The sequence below is a fragment of the Lactuca saligna genome, chromosome 5 (genome assembly GCF_052625555.1).
Source record: "Lactuca saligna cultivar CGN05327 chromosome 5, ASM5262555v1, whole genome shotgun sequence".
In the NCBI taxonomy this organism is placed as follows: Eukaryota; Viridiplantae; Streptophyta; class Magnoliopsida; order Asterales; family Asteraceae; genus Lactuca; species Lactuca saligna.
The window spans coordinates 282,003,832-282,021,782 of NC_136421.1; the positions used below are offsets into that span (position 1 = coordinate 282,003,832).

Consider the following 17,951-nt stretch of genomic DNA (forward strand, 5'->3'; position numbering starts at 1 on the left):
TTGGATGCTTTTTGCCTTGGACTGGTCGAGTCTGCTGGGCAGACAACATCCAAACTCGATTTTTTCAGCTCCATTTGCAAGTATAACATGAAAACAAGCCTAAGCTCTGATACCACTGTTGGGTTTTGAGCATTCTAACACTCCTAAGTGTACATGCAACCCTAAATACCTTGGATCTATGTTTTCTCTATTATACATGCAAATATGAACATCCAAGGTATTATCCTAATCTAGCATACAAAACTATCAATATAACAAGATAGAATACATACCTCTTTGATGTAGAATGTCTTCATGAAACTTGAGTGCCTAGTGCCCCAAGTGTGACACCTCAAATGGTTCACACAACACCAAATACACTTGGATTAACTTGAGAGAAATCTACACTTCATGAAAATCGGCTAGCCCTTTCTTACTCTCTCTAGTGGCCGATTTTGGTCAAGAATAAGATGCTTATATAGTTAGGGTTACACCATGTAAACCCTAATTGACATGGCCTTTCATTTCCATGATCCATGGGTACAAAAAAACACCATGGAGCATCATATGGGTTTTAGCCCAACTAGATAATCCATGGAGCATTAGCCCACTATATAAGTATAGATGATTTGCACAATCAACCCATATATTTAATTAGTCTTCTTTTGATCACTTAATTAATCCTAGATTAATTCTTGATCAATACTAATTAAATAATCTTATTATTCTTATTATTAATATACTAGAACTTATAATATATTAATAACCATAAGTGTCTTATTTCTCTCATCATAGTCTATCCAAGTGCATGATGTCATGCAACCCAAATGGACCATGCCGGGTCGGGTCAAGTCTTACCAATTATAGTTATGGACTTAGACATTAATCCAACAATTTTGATGTCATACAAACTATGAATCGAACAGATGTAAATACTTTACTTTATCAATGTAATGGTTTTGTTTGCTTTGATTCCTATTATACAATTGTTGTGATACTGTACATGACGTCCTCCGCCCCCAAACGTTTTCGTCGTTCCGGTTTGGAGGTGTAACACGACGAGTAGAAGCTGGAAGATGAAACCCTAATTTCAAGGGTTTTACACCCTATTTAAAGGGTCATTAGCCTCCATCTGTATCCCTTACCGCCCCCTTAAGCTTAGAAAACCCTAATCACCCATACTCTCAATTTTTATGTGTTAAGAAGCTTGGAAGGTGGATTTTGTGAAGAGCGCTTGAAGTCTAAGAAGCTTGGAGAAAAGAGAAGATGGTGGATCTGATTCTACTTCATCTTAGCATCATCTTGAAGGTAACAAGTTGTTACCTTGAGTTCTCTCTAGCTAGATCTCATCATGCAAATGTTTAGGGCCATCTCTAGTTGGTTGTGGGTTATTTCTGGTTTTGTGTAACTTTCATGTTTCTAGGCTAACCATTAATGTGATGATGTAATAGTTAGTGTCAACCATTGTAACCCACTTTGAAGTAATAAATATGAATTACTTAAATATTGTGTGAATTATGTAATTTTATGTGCATTATACTTATTTATAAAATATAATAAATTAAGATAAATAAGCGTAAAAAAAGTGTAGATAAACCCAATATATATGAAGAAAGTGGTAGTGTTCATGAAAAGGATTCCGGAAATATAATGAATGCTGAAATCCGAGTTATAACGAAGAAGTTATGACTTGTCGAAGTTAATTTTAAGGCAAAACCGGCACGACAACGGGAATCATAAAAAATAAATTTTTGATAAACTACCTTTTAGCCTTAGATATCTAAAGTTAAGTTGTAGTATACGTTAAACCGAGAGCGTGAATAAAAAGAACGTCAAAATCTGACTTCATATGAGGAACTTATGATTTTTCTAAGATTTCATATAGTAGTATACAACCCGGAATTCGAATTTAAGATCGATCAATTTTTAGCCGACACAACCTAAATGATAATTGAATGTCTCATTAATAGGATCTCAACGATAAAAGGACAGTCGAAAACAGAGTCCGTATGTAGAAGTTATGAATTTTGCACGATCGTTGACGGTGTAATATTCTCATACTGTTAAATTTAAAATCGGTCAAGAATTAGCCGACGGATTCTAAACAAAATTTGTATTTTATTTCTCCACCTACGCGTGGATATAAAGAACGTCGAAAACGGAGCTCATATGGGAATATTACGAGGTTTAGAAGTTGGCAGGGTGCTGCTGCGAAGGGGGTGACGTGGCTGAATCTGGGCCATTGTTTTCTCCCCAAGTCTTGCCACCAAATGGTGACATGTGGCACCAAGTTGAACCATATTTCAGCTTATAATTAGAACCCCTTCTACCATCATTTCTTCACACCTCCACCTTTCTCTTTCTCTCTCTAACTTCTCTCTAAACCTCCCCCCACCCCCAAAGCCCTCGGAAACTCCCCTAGCGCTAGAAGAAAGCTCCAAAGAGCCCGAAGGCTATGAGAAAAATAGTTTTTCGGCTTAGAAGCTCTGCTCCAGCAGAACCTGGTTTTTAGCAAAACTCATTGTAAGTGAGATACGCCTACCCTACTTTAAATATAACTTATATTTAAATATAATATCATTATTATGAACCTATAAATAAGATTTACCAGTGATTCAAAGTTGTTATACTGATTGATCTACTCACGGGGATGATTTTTAGGCTGTGATTTAGTGAGATGTTTAAAATGGGATTTCCAAACAGTATACTTCGTATACCAAACGGACCCTACCTCCGATATGATCCTATCTGGTTGTTCCTTACTTGATAGATCATGAAGTAGACTCTGAGTTAATGACGAATCTAGACTAATAATTAGTCGCAATAAATATTAGACTAAAATCTAGTGGTAATAATACTAGGTTTCGTCGAAGGAAACCATATTGTTAAGAAGCGAATTGTTGCTCGAATTTCGAGTCGTCACTTCAACAAGTGAGTGCATAGTCACTTTCTTCTTACACATAGATATGGAGTATTTTATATAAATTACATGCTATGTGTGCATATTATATGCTTACTTAATATCTAGGCTAGATGAACATTTTTATATACGTTTTAAATGATTTAAACTGTATACGTATTTTATTCTACAAAAATGTAAGGTATAACATGGGTAGATGAAATAGATAATGTGTGATAAAATGATGAGAGGCCTCAATGTTTAAGATGATCTAGTCATCTAGCGGAGTATAGATGACTACCACAGACTATTCTAGACAGTCCAGTGGAACGCTAGCAGGCTTACAACCCGTAGGTGTTTATTTGAACTAAGCGTTCACCAACAGTACTCCATCTCCCTCATGGTTGCCTTATTTGACATAAACTGTTGAGGAACCCCCAAAATAGTGTTGTCACCCCGATAAAAATTCTTAGGCTAGGTCCCTTATATTAGATGCTTTAGGGACGTAAAGTGAGGATAACGGGAACGGGTAATCGGGTTTGTTTGGTTTGATGAAATTAATAAACTTATTAATGCTGGTTGAAAACCCTATGTGCTCACCAAGCTCCCAAGCCTGACCCACTCAGTTTCTTGTAGTACAAGTAGTGGCACAAGAGCATAGTTGGATGATTTGACGAAGGATTATGGATTATAGGCCAGTAGATATAAATAAATGTTGTAAGGCCTATGTTGTTATGTTTATGATTTTGATCTGTATCGAACATGACATTCCGAGGTTTTAATATAATGAAATACATTTCTTTGGAAATCCTTTGATAAATTTGTATCATATTTATCTTTTGGGAACAAATTCCGCAATACTTTTCTTTTAAAAAGGTATTTGATTTTCGAATAAAGCATAAACAAATTGGTCTTTTCTGTCCGTGAAATTGGGGATGTCACATTTTGGGCATGATCTGAAGTTGTAACTTCAGATATGGACTTTTATAGCCCCTTGTAGTCATAAAGTTCTAGTCTTTAGCAAGTAATGGCTTTCTCTTTATTATAACTTTTTTTTTTAGCTTGGTCTTGGCCTTTAAGACCTTGCATGCACGTAAAGTTTGCAACTTTACGTGATAACTATGCCTTAGGAAGCTAGATCTACAATTTGGAGCTTTAGGGTAACTTAAAAACGTCTGAATGAGAAATGGACTGAAGGGACTCGACGAGTTGCATGGTCAAATCGACGCGCCAGATAAAGATTGGCTGTTGTTGATTTTTGCATGGACTCGGCGAGTCACTGAGATCACTCGACGACTCAGTTAGGGTTTTCCCGATGTTTGGACACCACATGGACTCGACGAGTTGTCTGGGAACTCGGCGAGTCACCCAGGATTTTCATGATTTCTCGAGTTCTGGAAGGACTCAACGAGTTAGTGGGCTACACTCGACGAGTTGGGTTAACATGGACTGTTGACCTTGATCGTTGACTTTGACTTTGACCAAGTGTTAACCAATTTGACTTCTGGGGGTATTTTGCTAATTTGAGAATTTATGAAAGTGGATCATTGGTGGTTGTAGGGGATTGATTTTGGAGTTTTATTTAGGGAGTTTGACATTTATCATCCCTAGCTACTTGGGAGGTGAGTTGTTCTCACTATACTAACAAGGTCGAAGGCACCAATGCCGACACTTTTCAGTTTGTATTCGGGTTTATTGCTTGATATGCTTATTGATTTGCATCCTGGTAGATAGGATGGTGATATGATTTGTGACCTGGTAGGTTGGTATCCTGGTATATAGGATGATGTTATTTTAGTGATCGGTTAGGTTGGTATCCTGATTATAGGTTGTTTCTATGATTAGTGATCTGTTAGATTAGTTTGTTGGCCTTCAGCACAAAGCAGATCCCTATCCGGGTCTATAGTTTATCTGGTCCCCTGGGTATGTTGGCCTTCAGCACGAAGTAGGTCCGCCTCAACCCAATCCTCAATCAAACAACCATTTGCACATAAATATCATACACTAGCATATATATATATATATATATATATATATATATATATATATATATATATATATATATATGCTAGTGTATGATATTTATGTGCAAATGGTTGTTTGATTGAGGATTGGGTTGAGGCGGACCTGCTTTGTGCTGAAGGCCAACATACCCAGGGGACCGGATAAACTATAGACTTGGATAGGGCATACTAGTCAGGCCGAAGGCCTGGCGAGCGGTCCGGATAGACTGATGGCCCTGCGAGGCGATCTAGTCAGGTTGATGGCTCATTATGCATGTTTTTTGTTTATGTGATACCGTTATGGTTTGTATGGTGTTGGTATTTTGGGGGAAGTCAATAATCTTCGGGCTTACAGTCTTGTATTTTTTTTCAGGTACTTCTTATGATCGCGGGAAGGTGAAGGCATGATCGTGCACCTCCTTATATTTTATGATTTGCTTTTGGGATACTCTGACATTAAACCATTTTGAAAACATATTTGTAATAATTACTGGTTTTTGAAATGATGTAAAAAAAATTAAATTGGCTTGATTTTTTATGGGTGTTATATTATCTGCTTTGGGCTCTCAACGGGAAAACTTCCCAGGGGGGTCACCCATCCCTGGATTGCTCTCGCCTAACCACGCTTGGATTTGATGGTTATACCTGAATGATGCATTGGGATGATCCTGATGATAGATTGCTTTTATTATATGGATGATTTATATGGATGGTTTTGGATAGATAACTTTGCTATTCAGAAATAGAAAACTATTTCAACAAAGAAGAACATTGAGAGTTAACATTTGTAACATCCCCCTCCGGCACGTATCACAATATTGTCCGCTTTGGGATCCGACATGAAAACTTCCCAGGGGTCACCCATCCCTAGATTTCTCTCGCCCGGGCACGCTTAACTGCAGAGTTCTTATGAGATTTGCTGTCCTCACGGCTTAAAAACGTGTTGTGTCAAGGAAGGTAACCACACCCCCTATAAGGAAATGTTTCTTTCGCCTTCCAAGCCGATGTGGGATCAGGTGCAACCCACCTTCACCCCCCATTATAGGGTAAAACATCCCAGTCGAACACATCGACTCGTAACCTAGCCCTGATACCATTTCTAACATCCCCCTCCGACACGTATCACAATATTATCCGCTTTGAAAACACACAAATAACTTCTCATTTATTTTGTATGGGCAAAGCCCTATTTATAGGCCTGGAAGATCCGGTTACAATTATTATTGCAATCGTATGATTGCAATATGACAAACTATATTTACATTTTAGTCCCTTAGACTATGAAGGGTCTTACACACTTTACTAACTTTATGTCACATCACATTGTTATGAATATAATTTGTAACCTACCGACACTTTTTAATAATTACAAACCTACCGACACTTTATTACATTACAAATAATTACAAATCGTTCCACATGGAAAGGACACGTGTTTTCAATAATGTCTTTGTTCATCATGGCTTATGTCAATCCTCCCACTACCGAAAGGACATATATTCGCTTCAATAATGCGTGCTTGTATCATTGCTGATGTTATTCTTCCATGAAAGGAGTTTCTTCCATGCTTTCGTTACAATGATTGCAGATTCCTCTATCCAAAGTTATCCATATAAATCATCCATATAATCAAAGCAATCTATCATCAGGATCATCCTGACGCATCATTCAGGTATAACCATCCAATCCATCCTAAATTTTATTAAGTTTATATTCTTTCAAAATTTTGTAGAACTGTAATTATTTGTGATGTAATAAAGTGTTGGTAGGTTTGTAATTATTAAAAAGTGTCGGTAGGTTACGAATTATATTTGTAACAATGTGATGTGACGTAAAGTTAGTAAAGTGTGTAAGACCCTCCATAGTCTAGGGGTCTAAAATGTAGATATAGTTTATCGTATTGCAATCATACGATTACAATAATAATTGTAACCGGCTCTTTAAGGGCCTATAAATAGGGTTTTGCCCATATGAAATAAAATATGAGTTATTTGTTTGTTTAAGACTTGAGTTAACTCTAAATGTTCTTCTCTATTGAAATAGATTTATATTTCTGAATAACATAGTCCACCATCTAAAACCATCCATATAATCAAAGTAATCCATCATCAAGATCATCCTAACACATCATTCAGGTTTAACCATTCAATCCATCCTAAATTTATTAATTTTAACTTTCGTCGTAATAATTTTTATTCTATCTACTTCTTTAAAATTAGATAATCTATTTCTTATTTGTTGTTTATTTAGTATGTGTATAATAATATTTCTTTGAGTTGATTTTATAGGTATAAGTTCCTCTCCTACAAATTTTTTGTAATATATAATTATTACCAAAATTACGACGAAAGTTAAAATTAATAAATTTAGGATGGATTGGATTGTTATACGTGAATGATGCATCGGGATGATCAAGATGATGGACTGCTTTGATTATATGGATGATTATATGGATGGTTTTGAATAAAGGACTCTATTATTCATAAATAGAAATCTATTTCAACATAGAAGAAGATTGAGAGTTAACTCAAATCTTAAACATACAAATAACTCCTCCTTTATTTCGTATGGGCAAAACCCTATTTATAGGTCTTTAAAGAGCCAGTTACAATTATTATTATTGCAACCGTATGATTGCAATACGCCAAACCTAATTTACATTTTAGACCCCTAGATTATGGAGAGTCTTACCACACTTTACTAACTTTATGTCACATCACATTGTTACAAATATAATCCGTAACCCACCGACACTTTTTAATAATTACAAACCTACTGACACTTTATTACATTAGAGATAATTACAATTCCAAAATTACGAAAGAATATAAACTTAATAAAATTTAGGATGGATTGGATGGTTATACCTGAATGATGCGTCAGGATGATCCTGATGATAGATTCCATTGATTTTATGGATGATTTATATGGAGGGTTTTGGATAGAGGACTCTACTATTCATAAATAAAAAACAATATTTCAACAGAGAAGAACATTGAGAGTTAACTCAAGTTGTAAACCCACATATAACTCTTGCTTTATTTCGTATGGGCAACGCCCTATTTATAGGCTCTTAAAGAGTCGGTTACAATTATTATTACAGTCATATGATCGTAACACGACAAACCTAATTTACATTTTAGACACTTAGACTATGAAAGGTCTTACATATTTTACTAACTATGTCACATCACATTGTTACAAATATAATTCATAAACTACTGACACTTTTTAATAATTACAAACTTAACGACACTTTATTACATTACAAATAATTCCAATTCGATGATCTTAAAGATGGATTTTGATATAAGTTTAAATTAATAAAATTAAGGACGGATTAGATGGTTATACCTCAATGATACGTTGGGATGATCCTGATGATGGATTGCTTTGATTAGATGGATGATTTATATTGATGGTTTTGGATAGAAAACTCTGCTATTTAGAAATAAAAAAACTATTTCAATAGAAAAGAACTTTGAGAGTTAACTCATGTCTTAAACACACAAATAACTTCTGCTTTATTTCGTATGGGCAAAATCCTATTTATAGGCTCGAAAGAGTCGGTTACAATTATTATTGCAATCGTTTGATTGCAACACGACAAACTATATTTATATTTTAAACCCCCAGACACTTTTGGTTTTATTTGTTAGTTTTTCGTTTACCTTGCAAGTTGCAATGCATTGTTTTCCTTTTTTTGTGTTAGCGTTCCTCGGTTGTTTTTCTATTTTGATTTGTGTGACTCGCGAAATAGGAAGCTATTTTCATTTGTGGTTTATGTGTATTGCTAATTCGTGTATATATAGCTTAAGATCAAGTTATTATTATATTTTTGGTAAATAAACCCCAAGGATTTGTTCAAGATCAAGTTATGATTAGATTTTTGAAAAATAACACCCCATGATCTGTTCAATATTGTTTAAGTGTGGTTAGTTTGATTCAGGTGGAAAATATATTATTTCCAGGGTCTATTGACATATAAGATTCTGAGATTTGAATAATTAGTTTAGGGATTTTCTAACATGTGTCATAAGGATACACATAACAAACATTAGTTCAACTATTAATTATGAAAAATATTACAATAATTAAATATAAAATTTATAATTATAGAAAATATTCTTCATAATTAACACATTTCACATTTAATTACGGTAATATTTCTCATAATTAATAGTTCTTATATGTGCCTTTAGGACACATATTAGAAAATCTCATTAGTTTTTACTAATTGTATACTGGTATAATGTTGTGAGACACAAATTTTTTATTGCACAAATTTAAGTCAATATGATGTTTTATGAAATAAGTATTTATTAAGTAGTAGGTGTGAAACCCGTATATTACACGGATTGATTAAAAAAAATATATCAAAGTTTAAGTATTAAGAAATTTTTTAAAATAAAATTTCAAAATAAATAGATATATTCAACTAATGAATAAATAGAATCGAGAAAATCATCCATAATATCAATGATTGTTTTGTTATATTCATTAAATTTATTATCATATTCAATTTATTTTAATATATCTTTTATATATATATATATATATATATATATATATATATATATATATATATATATATATATATATATATATATATATATTAAGATTCGTTGCATTTATTATCACACTAAATATATGTAATAGTTTTCATATATAAATTTAGTATTATGTGGCATACTAATAGATTTAATTCAAAAAACCATAAAATGACATGTGAATTTAAATTTAATTAAAAAATTTACAAAATTACATATATCAAATTTAATGAAAAGATGACATTTAGCAAAATGATATTCATTTATTAAGATAGATATGATACTATAATCATCTATTTATTTTAGGAAAGTTTAAATTACAACTAATTCAAGCTAGATTTATTATCCAAGTTTTATAGATAAACTGGCCAAATATAATATCCAAGTTTTGTCGATACAAGATAACTGGACATTAAATTGAATAGATTTGTTAGTTTTATAGATAAACCGGCCAAATATATTATCCATGATCAATTAAAAGTAATTTGATCATTAAAACAAAATGCTTTGAAACAATTTTTTTTATACTTTTCATATCAATGTATTGATATCTGTGCAAAGTTTTCTTGAAGTGTTGCATTTGAGCATTCTAAATTAGATAGTACTTCTCTTCTATGCAAAAAAATTCGTTGTTGATGCATATTATTTTTTAATGTCAATTCCAAAAAAATTCGTTGTTGATGCATATTATTTTTATGAATATTTCCTACTGAGGGATATAAATCTATTATTATTTTCAATTAAGTCCTTCATCTCTTTTCTTCTCCATTACCTTTGTGATTTTTAGCCTTGTAACCTTCCTGTTATCGAGATTCATTAATATACCAACTTGTATCTTGTGTTTTTTTTCCCTCACAAGGGTTTCCACATTTTTTTTTTTTTTGTGTTAATAATGTTTTCTTTGATCTTAATATTATAACACTAAGGTGCTGTTTGTTTTTTCTGAGGCAAAATGTCTGCAGTCTGCGGACCACATCTGTAGACCTCTGCAGTAGAAGAGGTGGACCAAACGTCTGCAGTCTGAAAAAAGAAGACTGTTTGTTTTTTTAACATCTGCGGGCTATTAAAATAAACTGAAATCTAAATAAACTGATTTTTTTAAACTTCAAAGAGAATTTTTTATATATTTTTACGACTTTATTATAAATATATAACGAATCTAGATCAACTTTTATGTATTATTATATAAAAAATAAAAATAAAAATGGTATTAATTCATATACATATTTGATAAAAACCAACAACTTTGATTGCAAAGTTATAACTAAACATTATAATTAGTGATCAAAGAATTTGTACATAAATAGATGGAAATAAACTTCGATTTTTTCAAATAAATCTATTAAAAACGTACGATAAATATTTTCTCGAGAAATTGATGATACTCTATTAAATAAAGTTTTACAAAATTTTGGCAAAAAAATATAAGAATATATTTTGATTTTTTTTTCATATTTATATAAACAATTTCAACGACTATTATTATAATAAATTTTTATTTATAAATTTGTTAAAAGTATCATGTTTGTATCATCAAATGTTTTTTTTTAAGTTTTGTAATTTTTTTTTTCATATTGTTTATCATTAATAAAGTTGGAAAAAATATAAATTAAAAAAAAAACTTAAAAAAAATAAAGATATATATGTTTTTTTAAGCTAGAAGATGTCTGAAGATGTTAGAAGACTCTGGTCCACATCTGTGCCAAGAAGAGGGCACGCAGACATTTTTAGGTCTGCAGTCTTCAAAAAAAACAAACAGTCTGCGAAGACTAATGTCTGCGCGTGGTCTGCGCGGCGCAGACAGAAGACGTCTCGCAGATCTGCAGACAAAAAACAAACACTACCTAAGTTATAACTTGTAGAAACCACACTTGATTTATAATTAAAATTTTATAATAAAAGCTCATAATTATTAATCAATTGTTTTAAATAAAATATTAATTAAAATATTCAGGGTTTTTTTTAATTTATGTAAAATTATAATGATTGATTCAAATAAATAAATAAAATTATTTTTCAATGTATTTTAAACCATTATTATTTGTGACTTAGTAAAATAAATGATATTGTATAATGAAAATTTAAATTAATTATAAAAAATAAAACAACCATGAGAATAGAAGTGAGTTAAAATTGATCTATGAAAAATAAGAAAATTAAGTTGTTGAAAATAAACGTTATAATAAATAATATGCTACAAACTATTTACAAAATTTTAAAAAGTTCTTTATAAACAACATTAGAAGTTTTATTTGTAGGTCTACAATTCTTATTTAAAATTAATAATTTTAATCACTTGTTACTTTTAATTCAAGATAAAACAATATACAATTGACCATGTGTAAAAAACGGATCTTTGAGATACAAACCAACCTTAGATAAAAACTGCCATTGGCTCTTGTTAATTATCATTACAAAACAAACGGCTATCGAAAACACGATCTTGTTGTGCCCTATAGAAAAAAATAAGAAGGTTAGTAAATTGATATAATATAAATATAAATAAAAGTAAATATAATCATTGAAAATGATTTCTTTCTTAAATTTTGGTATGAAATTCCACATACTTAATACTCGAACTTTAAATGTGGTATTAGGTGATACCACACCAATGACATTCAAGTAGGTGACGGTCACTAGACATTATGTTGAAAGTAAAAACGTGTATAAAAGGAGTTAAATAAAAATCATACAAATGTAAATAAATAGCAATGTAGTTATTAATTAAACGTGACAAAAAGGGACCAAATGTGTAAAAATATAAAATCGAGGATTACCTAAAGTATGTTTCCAAAAAATTTATTTAACAAATAAATGATACTCATTTTTAAACCATTTAGCGTAACACAAACATGGAGAAATCATACTTTTACGACTCCCATATGATGCAATAATGAAATTCCTATAATAAACACAATATTGAAATCCCCAAAGAGCTTGAGGATCTGTTAACATAAATAAATTACATGTTAAAGTGCCCATATTAGCATTTTTTATAATATTGACTTCCAACCATTTTTTATAATATTAAAGTGCCCATATTAGCATACATAACTTAAGAACTACAATAATAACCATTCTAGGCCTATATTTGAAGTACTTGTTGACATAAATATAATTTTATAATTAGTGTAATGGGTAGATCTTTCAAAAGGGAAATGAAAGTAGAATTTTTAGGCCCGTATTAGCAACCTACTTCTATTTTTTTAATAATCATTTTAAAACATATAAGTAAAATGCTATAAATCTGAAAAATAAAATAAATAACCAACAAATTTATAAAAGACAAATAAGCTTATTTTTCAATTTACCAATTTACAGTTCTAATAAAAATGAAAGTAGCATGCTAATTTCAAAAAAAAAAAAAAAGTAGCAAGTTAATTTTGGGTTAAACCATAAAATAACATGTTTAATTCATATGAACTTCTAGTAAATTAACAACAAATAAACTTATAACAACACCTTGTGGGTTAGATGTGATGAGCCGCACGACAATATAAACAAACAATCGTATTTTATTTTATTTTTTGATGAACAAACTTTTTATTAACAATAAGGATGCATGCACGAAACCGGAACAAATAAACAATACAAAGAGAAAAGATAAATAGCAGTAGTTGACATCAACAACTTATAATCACTCATCCAACAAAATTATTAGAATTTAGTATGTTTTTTGTTTATACAATAAAGGGTAAAATAGTTTTTTTTTTGTCAATCAAATAAGAGAAAGTGCAGCCATATGCTGAATGAATCAGAATAAGTTCATGGTGTCAACTTCTTGGTACATTTATAAGATTAGGAGTTCATATTTGCCAAAAACGATTAATCAAAACACAGATTGCAAATTTTTTTTTTTTTTTGTTATAAATGATTAACTAAAACATCAAGACATTACCTAATAGAGAATGAATCAATTCATCCTATTGAAAAAAGATTTTGAAATCAAATTCAATTAAAATTAAAATCTCATTAAATGCAAACCGAGCTTGTAGGAAATATCTTATAGGATAACAAGTGGCAAGTATTAACGAAGACAGAAGATGACATGAGTAATATGAACTATTGTTTTAGTAGTAATAATGATAGATAGAAAGTTTGTTCACAACCTTAATCAATTTACTTTAGGAGTTTTTTTTACTCCTAATTGATTTTTTATCCCATAAATCATATAATTGATTTTCCTTTAGGAGTTTTCTTACTCCTAATCGATTTTTTATCAAACAACCCTATTCCTATAATGGATTTTCTTCAAAACCTTTTATAGGTTATAATAAATTCCATTTTACTTCGATGAAGTATATGTTTTCAGGATGAATGAAAGAAGAAAGTTCGAACAAAATAAAAGCATCCACAATATGAGTTTTTAGCAACAAAACATGATGAAATGTTCCATGAATTTCTACATTTTGAAATTTTCTTTACAAATTTTTTAACTTTCCCTGGCTAGTTGAAATGAACGATGTTAGACTATGAACAAGGCTAGATACAAACGACAGCTAACAACACCTTGCTCTGTACACAAAAGACATTACTACCCTTACCCTCTTTTCTTTTCTTCAACACTGAATTATACCAAACGGAAACCTAACCTAGCCCAGAGAAATTCCATCCAAATTAACCAGCATTTAACGAGGCTGCTGAATGCGCTGTGCACGTGACTTCGGGCTCATACTCACCGCTTTTGCCGGCTTCTCCCAATACCTAGCCACCTCCACCGGTGACTTCGGACCCCACTCCTTCATTGACTTTGACAAAGTCAAACCCCTCATCACTTCAGACTCCAACTCCAGACCTGATCATTTATTAGACTTAGATTAATCTAGCTATGAATAGTAATTGCAACGACTGAGTCCAGGAAGAGAGTAAAAGGGTATGTTCTTTTACCATTTGTGGGGATTTGCTTGAAGGTAGTAGGAGATGGAGTGAAAGTGTTTGTTCTTTCCATTTCAGATAAAAGGAGGAACTGCTCATACTGTGCTTCCATGGTCAAAGTGTCTTCATCGGCTTCAATGGAATCAGGGAGGAGATCCGTGACATCGAAGTCATCCACTGTGTTAGCAAAGAAACCATCTTCTCCCTGTTGCTGGCTAAGCCAGTAGTCATGGAACCAAGTGGAGGTTGTGACGAGGTCCCACCATTCCGGGGAGAAGTCCTCAACTTGGCGGACGGCGGCGGGGACAAACAGTGGGGCGTTGGGGTTGAGTGTGGAAGTTCTTCCTGAAACTAACGTCATTCTGTTTTTTTCGATCGAACACTGGTGTGATTAGGCTACCTGACATGAACAAAAACTCATTAGTTATTAAAATCAAAGCAAGTTTAATTCTCACTTCGCAGATCGATTCATAAGCAATATACTAGAAATATTGTCGAATATTCATTAACTTGTAGGCATGAATGAAGATTCAGGACTTAGAAAGCAAACAGAATAGCGTGTTCGCTTCATTATACCAAACTTCGTTATTTTGCAACTTTTTGAACATATCACTTCATGTCGAACCTTAATCAACACATCAAATGTCCAAGATCAAGATCGAGAAGCAAATCAAATCCATATGAGATCAGTCTGAACTACTTACGAGCACAAAAGAAATGATCGACGCACATAAGATAATCAACATAATCGCAGTAAGATCAAAACAAAGAAACAAAATCAAGAGCTAGATAGGAAGTAGTTTTTTCGATGATCAAAACAAAAATCCAAACCGTGTAGTCTAAATAAAATTTCATGATCAGTCTAAATAACAGAAGCTTAAACCTAAAATCAAAATTGCGGATCACATCACGACTCAAGTCGTTATTAAACTCGTAATCACGCATAAACTATTACAAAACAAGAATTTAAGCGATCGAAGCCCAAACTTCGATGATCATCCGATTAAATCAGCCGAACAAAGGACAAGAGAAAACGCAGCGAACAGGAAATCAGATCAAACAGAACCGAAGATCAACAGTTGATTCAAATACAGTAAAGCAGAATTACAGTAAAATTATACCTTCGATGGATCGTTGAAAAATATCTCAAAAGCAAAACGTGGTTCGGAGCTTTTGGCTCGGGCAATCAGATAAGGTGCAAAGACACAACGACATGAGTATTTATAGGTCAGAATCGGAACGAATTCCAAGCCTGAGGTTCGGAACCGAACCAACCCCTTGAATTATATCCGAAGCTGTCAGCAGCCGACGCGCTTGACTCACACGTGTACGATTTCAAATGGGGGAAAGTGATGGGAAGGTGCTTGGAGCCCACCAATGAGTTGATGGATTATTACGGGGAAATGGGCGGATGAGATTAAGCGTTTGTGCTTTTAAAAGTTTAATCTAAAGGTGACTTTTTTAGGCCGGTTTTGATTGGTGGGTCCTGAGTTAGCAACGCGACAAGCCCTCGACATAATTTGGGCTCCACCGAATTGTATCATATCTTTTTCTATTATTTTTATGTCTATATTTATATTGGTAAACAATCATTCCATATAATCAATGGAAAATAACTTATAACAAATTTTGATTTTATTTATATTTGGTATTTTCTATTTTTTATACTATTTATCAATTTTTTTTTGTGTGTGTTCTTCATTAGCTATTATGTAATATCATGACTCCACATTTAAATTGTAGATACCATCGTCAAAAAGCTTATGTAGATTTAAATAATCAAATTGATGCACGTTCTCACTACACCTGAAAGTAAATTGTGCTCCTATTATTAGGCCATATGGAATGGTCATGCGTGTTTGGGATGCCACATAGATTTTTCACCATTCCACACCCAACCCACCAGGGTATGGAAATGATGTTCACCGGTGGGCTGATGGTGAAGGGGGCAAAAAAAAAGAGAGAAAGAAAGAAACTGTGAGGGAAATTGTGAGGGACCAATCAGATGCAGCGTCTTCTTCTGTCTTCCTATTCACGTCACATGCAGCCCACCGATTTTGGGAGCGGTGTTCACGTGTGGGAGAGACTGCCACCTCAGCCCAAGACGCGTGGAATGTCTTCCATACCGGATAGCCTTATTGCTGCTATGTTAAATCAAAGTGAGTTGATGCTTAGTTTTGGTTTTTTTATTAATCCACTTCATAAAATTGTATCTTTACTTTTATACCCTTTGTAAACTATAGTCATCGGAACCTTGATTTCATCCGTTATTAGATTTTGTCTACGTTTTATTTTATTTTATTATTTTTTTTTACACCTTTAATTTGGAAAGTTGTGTCTTATTTACATATTATTAAAATGAACGTATATATTAATTACACAAATAACTAAATTGTTGAAACAAAAAACAAATAAAACATTATAGAAATATGATATCAACACCGTACAAATATAATATTACTGGAATCGGTTAAATATCATCATTTGATTTATTAAGTGTCGTATCACACAATATCATATACTAGTTAAAACAAAATTGGTGGTGTAATCTAAATTAATATCACGGTCACAAAGTAAATAACAGTTACAAACCATACATTGAAATAGTAATTCATACAATGTAATAGTGACGGTAATAAAGCACTCACTATACCCCAAGTAATATGTTGTTCAACAAATTATTCAAACGAATGCATATCACAAGATGTTCAAACTAATGTATCATGAAATATTTAATCAATTCAAATATTCAATCTGAGTTCGGCCAATACTTCTTTATCATCACTATTACATCATAAGATCTGCTACTTCAAAATGCAGTTCATGATCGTTATTTTTTTTGTGATCGTGATAGCAACTTAGATTACACCGTTAATAAAACGAATTATTAATGTATGATATGAAATTTATTAAATCAAACGAATAGTGTTGGTATCATATTTGTATGATTTTTTATTTAATTTTTTGTTATAAAATTTAATTATTTATTGTTATTTCTATATACTTTGTTTTAATAAAAAATTAAAGTAAAAAAAAAAAAAAAAAAAGACCAATGAAGGGATACTAAAATCAAGGATATGGGTTTCCAAATTGGAGGCCTTGAAAAAAATAGATGGCATCTAAATAAGGATGAAATCAATTTAAGGGATCAAAATCAAAGTTTTTTTTATGATCATGGTTTCTAAAAGGCAAAATAGGAAAATATAATATTATTAAGTGGATAGATAAAAAGACTAAGCGGAAATATCACCTCCCTAAATAAAAAAAAAAAAAACAACAAAAACAAATGTTATCATAGGCCTGATAATCATGTCGTGTTCAGGTTGGCGTGTCACGGGTTTGCGGGTTTGGAACATAAACTCATATATAACCCATCAACATTTGTTTATACGGGTTCACAGATTGGCGGGTTTGTGGGTCAGATTTGGGTTTGTAAGTCAGATTTCATAAATAAAATTGAAAATTAAACATGAATAAATTCTTGATAGTTGATGCAAACATATCTGAATTTTAGACACTTAAGTTTTAAATATGCAAATGAAAATTAAAAACATTTATAGAAACATATTCAAACTAACCATTAAAACATACATAGATAATTTAAGTGCTAAAGTAATAGCCACAATTCCAATTTTCTTTCTCCCA

At 32.0% G+C, this 17,951-nt stretch overlaps 1 protein-coding gene across 2 annotated transcripts; it reads right to left on the minus strand.

Moving 5' to 3' along the window:
- Positions 1-13,811: 13,811 nt before the first annotated feature.
- LOC145048018 (protein EARLY RESPONSIVE TO DEHYDRATION 15-like) lies at positions 13,812-15,546 on the minus strand. 2 transcript variants are annotated; one of them, XM_078996395.1, is made up of 3 exons: positions 15,428-15,546; positions 14,319-14,706; positions 13,812-14,226 (listed from the first exon to the last, which is right to left on the minus strand). In XM_078996395.1, exons 2-3 carry the CDS (start codon positions 14,665-14,667, stop codon positions 14,060-14,062), a joined length of 516 nt encoding a protein of 171 aa, XP_078852521.1. In that variant the 5' UTR covers positions 14,668-14,706; positions 15,428-15,546; the 3' UTR covers positions 13,812-14,059. The 2 variants fall into 2 exon arrangements, with proteins under 2 accessions (XP_078852521.1, XP_078852522.1); XM_078996396.1 differs by having other exon boundaries at positions 14,319-14,702; positions 15,428-15,503.
- Positions 15,547-17,951: the final 2,405 nt, after the last annotated feature.

Coding starts and splice junctions, on each gene's coding strand:
- LOC145048018 (XM_078996395.1), bottom strand. CDS start 14,667: ATGACGTTAGTTTCAGGAAGAACTTCCACACTCAACCCCAACGCCCCA. Junction 14,227..14,318: donor CAAGCAAATCCCCACAAATG/GTAAAAGAACAT, acceptor ATAAATGATCAG/GTCTGGAGTTGGAGTCTGAA.